The 12371-nt window shown below is 35.8% G+C and overlaps 1 protein-coding gene and 1 long non-coding RNA gene across 7 annotated transcripts in view; one reads left to right on the top strand and one right to left on the bottom strand.

Annotated features, from left to right (window-relative positions):
• Positions 1-785: 785 nt before the first annotated feature.
• LOC126919333 (transcriptional activator Myb) overlaps positions 786-12371 on the bottom strand; it is a 40858-nt gene continuing 29272 nt past the window's right edge. For 3 of the 5 annotated variants that reach the window (XM_050728415.1, XM_050728406.1, XM_050728396.1), the window contains 9 exons: positions 10599-10764; positions 8872-9036; positions 6696-7017; positions 6020-6338; positions 5526-5932; positions 5112-5428; positions 4734-4823; positions 2474-2599; positions 786-1247 (listed from right to left, as the gene is read on the bottom strand). In XM_050728415.1, the coding sequence (XP_050584372.1) occupies positions 1113-1247; positions 2474-2599; positions 4734-4823; positions 5112-5428; positions 5526-5932; positions 6020-6338; positions 6696-7017; positions 8872-9036; positions 10599-10764 (2047 nt within the window). In that variant the 3' untranslated portion in view covers positions 786-1112. Of the gene's footprint in view, positions 1248-2473; positions 2600-4733; positions 4824-5111; positions 5429-5525; positions 5933-6019; positions 6339-6695; positions 7018-7900; positions 8031-8871; positions 9037-10598; positions 10765-12371 lie in introns of those variants that run through there. The other 2 variants (XM_050728424.1, XM_050728432.1) reach the window with 2 other exon arrangements.
• On the top strand, positions 8037-9627 carry LOC126919411 (uncharacterized). Of its 2 annotated transcripts, none has more exons than XR_007711599.1 (4): positions 8037-8184; positions 8255-8331; positions 8394-8562; positions 8967-9627. It is a non-coding gene; the product is annotated as an uncharacterized LOC126919411 (long non-coding RNA). The 2 variants fall into 2 exon arrangements; XR_007711598.1 differs by having other exon boundaries at positions 8408-8562.

Below are 12371 nucleotides of genomic sequence, written 5' to 3' on the forward strand. Positions count from 1 at the left end.
AATTGAATTATTGTTACTAGCATTATCATATTAACAACGTAGCACGGTAAAACGAAATTGTGACACACCTCTCTCAATTTATAAGGCTTTCAGACAAAAGCGTCCATGTGTCGTGCTGGTTAAAAACAGGAAAATAATACCAACTGTTTATTTTTTGGTGTGATTATCATCACGTCTTTATTATTCAGTTGTAAATTAAATATCAGTTACAAAGGCTCTTTGTACATAACGGCCGCAATAATGCTTTTGTTTTATATTATATAATATATACTATTGTATCAAATAAACCGACTATTATTTTATTCTTTTCTTTTTGTACGAACGTGATAAGAAGTCGCTACGTTAAGTGTCAGAAATTCTTCGACGTTTTCAAGTACAAAATAAATTGTATGTAATATCATGATCCATGCGAGAGTTTCTTTATGTGAACATTGCTATCTCTGATGCTCCTTAAAAAAATTGCATATATATCAACATATGTATGTAATTTGTACGTATTCCATCAGGAACAAGCAATGTTTACGAAAGTAAGAAACTGTTACAAAGATTATATTATTGTTATTTTTTTATTATATTATTTCTTTTCACGTTTATTAATTATAAACCACTACAGTAGCAACATTTTATCATCTACAAAAAAAGGCAGAATTGTCTTTTGCTTTGCTTTTGTTTTTGCAGGTTATTCTTGAGTTTGAGAACGAACTACAAACAGAAGTATTGGTAAAGCGTGACATTCCCTCTCCTTTCAAAATGTAATTTCAGATGAAACATGGTTTTCTTTATTAAAAACAAAATTCGATTGCTTCTATACACACGCTACGCATCGGAATACTTTAATATTACATCAGCGATTACATTACAAAAGATGAATACAAAACGTGATTCCAATACGCAAAGCATTCGAATTCAGCCTGTAAAAAATTGTCTAATAGATTTATTTTTCCTTCGCCATGTTTTTTTTATTTTTCTCATCTCGTTCGACAGTTTTGATAGAAAAAGGCCATATTCCTTAAACGGAAGCGCCGTGTAGTTTTAATTACGACTAGTTTAATGTCGCGTTTTTTGTACCACGAAGTGCGACCGAGCCCCTGCGACCGGCTGCAGAAAGGCTGTTAAAAGTTCAGAGAACGAGGACGTAATGGCAGGTATCCATGGCTGCTGAGGAATCGTCGGGCGGCTCGCGTCATTTCCAGCTGATCACGCGTGCGTCCACATGCCACTGTTGTCCATTGTGCCTCCAATTGTAGCTGTGATCAAAGAAATCAAATTATGAATCTCTCGGTATTAATCACATAAATTTATCATTAAATTGCGGATTTTTATAAAATTCATATTTTTGTGGACATAATTAAAATAAGAGAACCTAGACTCTGTTTTACCTGCTAAATATTTTTTTTAATTTCTCATAAATGCATGCAAAAATCTGCCGTCTATTTATCATATACCAAGAGCATACGGAAAGAACAGGAGAAATCACATTTCTTATTTCTTACAAAGGAGTGGTCTTAAGATTCACATAATTCTCCCGTTTAATCATAATGTTTTGAGGGCAGAAGGGATGTTCAGTCAAGGATTTAACCGGTTATTTTCACTCTTGCATTGTTTTGAATTGAAAGCGATTGTTGATACTGTTCCCCTACCATTATGTTCTCGGCGTGTTATATTTCTATGAGGGGGGGGATAGAGGCTCAGTACTGTATGCATGGGGGTGGACAGCAAGGCAATACTATGGACACCTTTGTGAAATATTCCAAAGTACCTATTCTGATAGCGAACCGTTAGATTGTTCATCATATGACCATCTGATACTTATGATAGGATCTTTGCTATTGGAGTGTGGAAAATACAATGTGAAGAAGTTAAAAGTACATGGTAGTAAATATATGTTAAATTGCTCCTGCGTACTATCTGCATACTGGCTATCAGGTAATTGAAGCATGAATTTTATTTTTTAAAAATAACGGTTGTTCTTGACCGCGGTATAAATTTGGCCTAACATTACCTTTTACGGTTCGAGTTACAATACTCAACACAAAAAGTAATATTAAAATCAGAAAATCAACAAAAATGCACTTTGTGCCTTTCTCTTGAGATCTTCATATATGAGATAGTAGATATATTAGCGACATCTAAGATATTTATATCTAAATTAATGCCGGAATTACTACATACATAAATATGCTTCTTATATTTAAAAAAATTACAGAATAAACGTTACTAAATTTTAAATATTTAAGATTATCAATTAATCAACCAATTTTAGTAGTTAATATCGACTCACAGAAGCTATGTAATACTACAAGGGTCTAGACTGTAAGGAAATCCGATCTCTCGCGACAGATGTCCTTCAGTATCCGAAAATTAAATACCACAGTGATGCGAGCAGAAATCTGACACGAAAATATCAAATCTCTAACACGATTAACCCTATCGAGGGTTGAACAGATTTTAGAAAGAAAAAGGGACCACTCACCTTGGCGCGTTTGATTGGCCTAAGCGGTAGAGGGCTGAGAATACAACAGGGACTGTCGAACGCGTCGAACGTGATTGCTCTCTTGGCGTTAGGCTTCCGTTGTATGGACACAAAGTCGTGGGAAGTCTAGAAAGGATAGACACACTAGCTACAGCCGGCGATTAAAAGAACGCATTTATAGAAAATGTCTAACTATTCGAAAATTATTCCTATTCTTTTCTTTTTTGAGAAAAAACATATTCGGCTGACAAGATCTAAAAATTTTCAACGTCGATATAGACTTCAAAAGTCTTTAAGACAGTTAAAAGTCTTATGAAGAAAGAGAAACGTGGAGGGAATAAAAATATAAAGAAGAAGAAGGAGAAAGGACATAGATAGAAACAGAAAGGTTATGGGGAGCTTTTTCGAAGAACTGGAGGACTATATGTCAATTTAATCATTTTATACGTTCATGTTTTTTTCGCTGGGGCATGTTTCACACTCGTGCTAAGATTACTACCACATTTCATTGTAGAATGACTAGGCCTTTTAGGTATTTTGCTTTTCCTGTTTTTCTCCCTTTTTCTTCGCACGGTTGCGAATTGGTATCGAAGACAGCGACATCTCGCGACTGATGGAGTCACCACTCGAAAAAATTGTTCTTTGGACTTTGTCGACTTTCAGAACATAAAGGATGAGAGATACAGGATGAGGAAATACTTTGGTACGCTAGGCCAGGCCTGTACAAGGGCCAAAGGTTTTTACGTTTGAGTTAGTTATAAACATGCGGCAACTCAACGTTATTACCAAAGGAATAAAAAAAAATATATATATATAATATGTATATATATTAATATGATAATAAATAAACGTTATCTTTTATTTCTAATATATATATATGTATCTATATATATATATTATATATAATTATACGAGATATGATCCGGGAAACGATCAAAGGACGAAGGAGTCGCGAGGATATACAATTTGAAATGTGTACAAAAATGGTTAACGCGCTCCATACCGCGTGGATCACCGGTGATCCATTCCTCCCATTTACTAATGTTTACTAATGACTAGGGAGACGAAACTGAAACTGGAAACACTTCGGAATAATCAATAGTCTCCTGTAATTAAATATTAAATTAAATTAAATATTAAATAATCATAGTATTTAGATATTAATACTATATTATAAATTTACATACACACGTGTTTAACGTGTTGCGCACAAGATTTATTTTTATAATAACTTAGCCACTGAAGTTAGGACTTACTAATTGCATTCTAAAAAAGCTTTTATATAATTGACTATTTCTTATCTTCTTATGTAACAATAAATAATAAATTAGGTTTCACTTGGTTAAGTGTTTCCAGTTTATTTTGCTCCCAAAATATCAAATATACACGAATAATTTACACGAATAAACGTCAACAAAGTGAAATAAAAAGAAATTAGTGACACGAATCAAAGGTATAATTTAATTCTTCGTAAAAATAATCGTAGAAGGAGAAAACTGAAGCAAACAAAAACAAAACAAGATCGACCATACATATCGACGTACATCGAAACCAAAGAGTATGAATATTTTCAATGTATGTAGAATATATAATAATGAACATCGGCCAAAAAATAAACATTGTAATACACGCAAAAATATAAATTAAGTACTTCATAATACGGCTCCTTTGAGCCCATTGTTCCCTTAATTCACAATCATAAATTTCGTCTCAAGCAAATAACATTACTGCATATACATAAATAATAATTTAACAAGGTAAGCATACGCGTTGTCAAAAAGAAAAAAATAAGTTAATCATATAAATAAATCAAACTGATATTTTACGTTGTTATTAATTGTTAGTCGTGTTACTTCATTATTACAATACTTATGACCTAAGAAAAAAAATATCCCTAATAATCTTTGGGTTGGACGATACCAGGGCGACAAAAGGGAATCAATAATCATAGTTACAATTACGAAGAACAAATACAAGGTTAATTCCTCGTGCGCCTTGGTTTTATAACATTTAGTTATAAATTAAAAGGAAAGAAGAATCGAAGAGAAAGATAGAGAAGGGGCGAAACATATTTAACGTTAATCAACAGGCAGGCATGATTGAGTAAAATATACTAAACAAAGGAGAGAAAGACAGTGTTAAAATAAGAGAATTAAGAAAAGGCTGGCTAGCGTGTCTAGAGGCGATTGGTACGGGAATAATACCAGGATAGGGCGGGTTGAGCTTGCATCTGTGATTGAGTATGGACATGGTTCTCTACCTTTACGGGGCTAGTGCCTGCTGTTAAGAAACTATCCTCTAACGCCATGGATGCTGGTGAAAATAATACCGACGTGTCCAAACTTTTACTCTGTAATGTAAAGAAAATAAATTAGTGAACTAAATAACGATCTTATATACTAATGTTTAGACTGCGAATTTTTATGCATTAATGGCAAATTTAAAAGTGCAAAAATATATAAGATGTATATAATCTGTAAAAGTACATAAAATATTCGAAATAGGATATTCGTTTTGATATGTAACGGATAAAACAATTCTTCACTTAAATCCCGTTTTTTAAAGTATATTTATAAAAATATAAATTTTGCATAAATATTCGCTAATGTTACACTCTAAATATCGACATACAACTTACCGGTGTTTCTACAACGAAACTTATTTCGGAATTATCCTGGGAAGCGTTCGCCCAGGCTTGACAGAGAGCTTTACGTGCTCTCTTTCCACCAGGAGCGCTATTTTCTTTACCCCGCCGTCTAATCGTGCCGTAACCAGAATCTTGAAGGATAGTGCTAGTCCCTGCTAGACTTTCACGGTCGGTTTCTTGTTTGATGATTTCCGTTAAAGCATCCAGACGACTTGGGGTGGCAGGTAACTGAGTAGTCGCGCCGCTGCGCCGTTCTAATTCTGCTAACGCGTTTTTGAACGGTGTTGGCGTTCTCGGTGTGTTCCCATCTGTGACAAAAATATAATAATAGTAACAATATACGGTCTATCAAGTTCCAGATAAAATCAGAAAGCAACGAACGAAGGATTTTATCAAAAACTTTACCATTCTGACTTCGTCGAAGACCAGTGGGTTGTGGTGTGGTGAGTGGACCAGGGCTGCTACCTTTAGGGGTACTTGCCCGTGGCCAGGGGGAGGTTTCAGGACTCAGACTGTTCAAGAACTGTGACGGACTGAATGGCAATTGTTTGATGGGCGTGGATGGAGTGGTAACGCTAGACTGTTGCTGTTGTTGGCTTATTAACAAGTAATCAGGTTGGTTCATATTCTCAGGTATTTCCGTCCTCTGCTGAAGGACCTGAGTATTTCTACGTCGACGGAGAATAGGGGGTGGACTGCTCCTTTCTTTCTCCGCTATTTCTGGCATTTCCTCCAGGTCTGGCATGGGCATTAGTCTAATCTCTGAATTCTTTGAACTTGTCGCTTCACCTTGTATTTGCATATCAAAATACCTATTTAAATAGACGTGTTAGTAAATGGGTAACTTTATTAAATACTCCTTGAAAATTCTTATTTTTTAAACTTGTTCATTAACATACTTTGTGAAAGGTGAAATTTGTTCAGTCTTGACTCGAGAAGAACTTCCTCTTTTTGAAGGCGTATCTACTCGAGATTCGTTATTGTGCGGCCGTTCATTCAGATTCAGAAGACCTTGGAAAGTTTGATTATTTTGTTGATTATCCCAAGCTCTGCTCCAGTCCAGCTGGTCGATACCCAGAGTGTGCTGCTGCATAGTGGACACAGTTGTGGAATTTTCGTTATTCGTCGAATCTACCTGTAGACGACTGTGACCTGAGATTTCCTCCTCTGCTTCTTTAGAGAGCACCGACGATTCTGTAGCTTTTCTCCTGCCTCTTCCTGTAAGAGGAATTCACTTTTATCAAATGTTCCATTTTTTGATGATCTAACTTCTTTCAGTTAGCTAAATTAAAATTTAAAAATTGAAGATGAAGATTGAAAATAGGAATTAATATAGATTATTTTTCAAATGATATTCACGTGGATTTTATTTATTACATTCGTAGAAAAATTTAAAGATGCAAAAATGCATATAATCACATAAAATATCCAAAGTACAGTAGACGAAACAATTATCTCTGTGTAGGTCCTATTTTAGTTATAAAATATGAAAATAAAATAAAAGTTTCATAAAACTATAAATTTGCATAAATATTGGCATTCTAATAATAACATAATCAATGGATTGATAAGAACCTCTTGTGCTAGTAGGTCTACCACCATCTTCAGTTTCATATTTCCTTCTCATAGTGCTATTCCAATGATTTTTTATGGCATTATCCGTCCTGCCCGGCAGCAGTTTTGCTATTTTCGCCCATTGATTTCCCACCCTGCGGTGAGCTTCCACAATGATTCTGTCCTCCGCCTCTGTCCACGCAGTCTTCTTGATGCCAGGATTCAAATGGTTGTGCCATCTTTCCCGACACTGCTTACCGATACGGCCCTTTAGATGTCGGGCAATTAATGTCCACTTCTTCGGTCCGTATCGTTCCACTAATTCCACTACTTTTTCGTCCTCCTGCGAACGTCACCAATCATCAGTACACGGAATGATTCGAGTACTTATGGTTGATGGATGAAACTACTGATAGGACATTAAAATTGATTCTCATGTATTTTATATACTTTGACTTTTCCATTTTCAATATATGATTACATTAATATTTGTTTTTATAATTGGTATTCTTTACTTCAATTTTCTTATATGAGTAATATTAACAGTTTAATTTGTATTTAAGTGTAGATTGTCTAAAAGCCAAATTTTGTGTTACGCATGTTAGTGTAGCGTACTATAGCACGTGATAAGGCTCGTTGCCGTTTGAAAACTAGATGTCGCGACTGATATATGATTCAGAATCTTGTAAGCTCGGAGAAGTTTTGATTTAAACTGAAAATAATCATTTTTAGTACAAAGATAACTTAAGAGAGAATTTTGGGGAGGAATTAGTTAAAAACCAGAGTCCAAAAATTTTAGTATTAAACCAGGACTTTACTTGTCGACTGAAAAATCTCGATTAAAGAATGTCGACTTTTCACCAGATGCGACATCCTGCTCCCTGAAAAGCAACCAAAGCGCCGTGAAAGTTCTGATCGGACGAGTTCTCACCGGAAGGCAGGTCCAACACGCGAGTAATTTCTCGAAGGCGAGGAGAAGAGTCGAAGGAAGGTAAGAGAACAAGGCGGTAGGTCGAGAGAAGGCGGCGGAAAGGAAAGGAGAAGAGGACACACGCGGAGATGATCCTCGAGTGCACCGAGGGAAAGAAGCAACGAAAACAGTGAAGAAAGGACAGAGGGGAAAGAGGATGCAACGAGGACGCTCCTACACCATGAAGAATCAGGTGCACACCAATATAGGGCCTCTTCATGACGGAGTGTACGCGACTTTCAGAGGCTTTACTTGCCCTTGGCTGTTGCCAAGTGCATTGGCACGACGACGACGCAGCATCTCCGCGGACCTCTCGTGGCTCTTTTTCTTGTTGCATACCCCACCGTGGCGACCGTCGGCGGACAGAGGGAGAGAAAGAGAGCGCTGCCTCCGCTACGTGTAGGCGTACGTGTTGTGCAGGGCCGTGCCGTTATGAATTCAAACCTTCAAGCTTTAGATGCACCCAAGATGAACCATCTTGATCGTTACTGGTGCGGAAGCGATGACCTTGGAGCGTTTTAAGTCGAAATTGGTATTTAGGTTAGGTTTTTGTTGGATAAAATTAAATTGCATAGGTTTAGGACATTGTTATTATTGATGTCAATAATAGGTCAATAGGTCTCATAGCACAGGCTCGTGGTGACATCTGGTGGTCAATAGAGGAAGCGTTTGATGTGTGTTTACTCGGTATTTATAGACTGCCTGATACAAATACATTTCTTAAAGCAGATATGAAAAACTTAAGACAGTTTCCTTGTTCCAGAGGGAAAGTTGCAAAGAACCGTTACACGATCTTCAATTCAAACGTCTCCTCTGCCAAATACGTGGACAGACCTGCCCATGATGGGTGAAGGGGTGTAACGGATCTTCACGAACTTTCGCGAAATCTGGACTGGTTGGCCATCCGGTGAAACGCAGGTTGATATAACTTAACCTTTTATTACAATGTGACTATATCAAACAAAGGTATATATATATATATATATACAACCCAAATACTAGTTACTAACGACAACATAACATTTCCTTAATTTCTATTTAGAATTTGCAATACCGAACTAGAGTCCTAAATTAGAGTAATCCTAACTTCTAAACTAGGATCTACATATATAGAATAGTAAAAGAATCAAAGATTTCTCACTTTATACAAAGGAATACAAAATAGAAAATGTGTAAATTCGTCTTTACTTATAAATACCAAATAAGAATTTAATTTCATTAATTTACCTCTTTTGTCCATGGTCCTTTGACCAATTCCGGATTCACGACCTTCGCCCATCTTTGCTGACACTGAACGTCACTTCTGTCTGGGAAATGGCCAGCTATGACATCCCATCGAAGTCCGGTCCCAAGCTGCTCGGCACTGCTTACTAGCTGCTTCAACAGACCGTCCTGAAACCCATCCAAATGGAACATATATTACACATAGGTAGGAGCAATGTAACGCTGTAAGGTGATAACTTAAAACTTCACATGCAATGCAAGATATTTTAACAAACATTACCCCGTCTTAAAACAGGTGCGCTGCGAAGAGGACCATTGACGATTAATTGATAAGATTTGCAAGATTTGCTGTGCTAAATTCATGTTAATAATTTTACTCGTGCAACGTACACTTCCGATTTAAACATTCGAGAAAGGCATCATTTTTAATTATGTTAATTTTTGGAGGATATCTTTTAATTTAATATCTGCAGTATAATTTTATTTTTTTTTTTTTTTAAATTGAAAGTTCCCATTTTTTTGCAAATTAATGAGATACGTTTTTTGTAAAAAATATTATGCTAAAAGTGAAAAAAAAATGATGTACATATGAAGATGAAGCTTAATTGCAACGTTAACCTTTTATGATATGGATGGAATTATAATTAGAAACCAATATGGAGAAGTATAAAAGTTTCAGTCTTTTTTTGCACGTTCGTTTGGCACGTTTTTATGCAAGAGATTAAATTAGAAATACGAAAAAAAAAAAAAAGAACGAAACTCATATCGAGATGAAGCTTAATACTTTATTATTATTATAACATTTGCCTTTTACTATACGGATGTGGTTGTAATGTAGAAATGACTTTATCGTACGAAATTATAAAATGATGCAGATATTTGAAATTTCAAATACCGAGGGGATTACATGATACCATAGAAATACCGTAGATTCGAGAAGAGAATGGAAGAAGAAATAGGGGATAAAATACCCCAAATTTTAAGATCGGTGTATGAGAATTTTCACTTGGCAATTGCATCAGATCAAAGAAGAGAATAAGAAGAGAGAGAATGAAAAAGGTCATGTAACAAATGGGATCGATAGACCTATGTGATGTTTCCCACGGGAAACCATACGGTGCTGCCCGTTCTTTATAGCCGCGCATATGACTATGGGGTGGTCGAGGGCATCTGCCCGCGAACCTAACTCGTTGTAGAAGGTACGAAGGGTGGACCTTTTTTCGAGGCCTATGCTCATTGTATCCTCCCCTTTCGCGTTACATCCGATCAAAGTCACGGTATAATGACGCGATCACGTGTGCATTCTCTCAGCTATCAAGGTGCGTCACAGAGAAAGAGGGGAAAGGAAAATAGCGTGGAACATTGTTCTTATCACGGTGACCAATGAACTTTGGTCCAGTTCAATTTCTGTAAATAGTTTCACGAAAATTCTTTTAGGGGAAATTTTGCAACGCATTTCTAAAGAGATTACAAATTTTTATTATTTTTTAATCTTCTCTAGACTGAACAAATTTGAGACGTTTAAATTAGTAATCATATTTATAATTTTAGAAGTAAACAAAATCGCTAATTCTTTTTGCTATTTTTTTTTTTTATAGTGTTTACAATGAAAAAGTTTGCAACATTTGAGTTAGAGATGCGTGTATTGTGTATATATAGTTATAGAAGTAAATAAAAAATTCAAATTTAAATATTTCAGAATATGTAACATGGAATTTCTGATTGATTACCTCCTCTTTGGTCCACCTTCCTTTGTTTATGTGTTTCCCTTGACCAATACTGCTCGCATTTGTCGCGTTTGGATTCTGGGACTGATTGCTGGCTCCACGACAAGCAATGACATTGTATTCATTGTCAGATTCTCCTCCGCTACTAGAATCGTAACCAGAGCGCGATCTAGGGAAACAGAAAGAACATTGTTTTCCAGTAACTTGAAAATCATAAACGTGAAATTCATAATTGAAGGTATATGAATAATGTTTACACCTCAAGAAAAATATTTTTCCAAATATGTATTTATTAAACTTAAAATTAAAATTTACAAAAGTATTGATTTTAATCTCACAAATATCTTTCCAATAATTGTCATTTCATTTATGTTATTTCGTAGAAGTGAAGGAAGTGTAACAAGCCAAAATCTATTTTTTTATTAATATTTTATAAAAATATTGAAACTAGGAAGTGGTACATAAGAAATATTTCTTCAACAAAAATTCTCACACTGGCGTTACGAAATCTCTTTCTTTTTTTTTTACAATACAATCCAATTTGAAAATGAGTGTGGTTCAAGAGGGATGTAAAAATTCGCGAAAGGATCGAACGTGCGAACGTGTAACGGATATAGCTATTTTTTTTTTTTTGTCGGTACAAAGGCGAAGACGGGAAATCATGGATGGCTGACCATCCATCCTGCGCGCGCTTCTTCCTCTTCTTTGTCGAAGGAACTATCGCGCACTCATCACCCCTTTGTTCTTCACCCTTTCCTAAAACCGCCAACCAAGAGGCAATCTTGACCACAGTCTGGCCAGTGTCAGTTTTTGCGGTTACAAATGGTTTGTTCCTTCATCATCTTCAAGGATTTCCTGTCGACTTCTTCCGCAAATGATCGTTATTCATTCCCGTCTCTCCTCTCACACTATTCCTTAATTTCTTCTCTTTACGAAAGGCTCTTGCTAAAACTTAAGAAGAAACATAGAATCATCCATCTTTTTACTCAATTTGTCATTTTATTTTCTTCTTACTCGGTTTGTATTTATTATTTACATAAATGTTCTTCTTTCATATATCTTCCATGATAGAAAGCTGAAAGAGCGTCTCGCTCTACCCGGAAGTAACTTACACATACAGTAGATATATATAACTTTATTACAGATGAAAGAGTCCACTGTATCTGTCAAGGTCATCTGCACTAATGTCATCAATCAAATCTCTTTTGACCTCAATTTTTTACAGGACGTTCCTTATTTTGAATTTAATGGCATTCGTTCCAGCCAATCAGAAGTACTGTAAGAAAACACTTTTGATTACTAATTTTTATTACTTCAAATTCTTAAAGAACGATTATCGAGAGAAAGATACTACCTCTAAGATTTTGTCTAATATTTAATTACTCATCTAATAATATACTTACTTACTTGTTCATTTTTCTAAGAAAATAGTAGTGCCATATAAGTGTAGCAAAATGACTTCAAAAGGAGCCTCTTTGACTAACGTGTAGAAAGTTTCACATTCGTGGAAAAGCAACAGAGCTGATATTACACAATAATCCATCGTCAAGTGCAATTAGCCAACAGTTGGCTGCACGTTATACCAACGTATTTACATTCCAGCCACTGTGGAGTCTATGTTTGCCGGATGACGTAATTTGACGACGATAACTGGTCAGCTCGAGATGAAACACACACACACACGTATGTATATAAGGTTATGTACTCCTGCACATAGTGAAATCAAACGCAACGGTCCGAATGCTTGTTATGTTTACTGTTTCAGGCAGGCCACGA

The sequence above is a fragment of the Bombus affinis genome, chromosome 1, assembly GCF_024516045.1.
Source record: "Bombus affinis isolate iyBomAffi1 chromosome 1, iyBomAffi1.2, whole genome shotgun sequence".
NCBI classification, from domain to species: Eukaryota; Metazoa; Arthropoda; class Insecta; order Hymenoptera; family Apidae; genus Bombus; species Bombus affinis.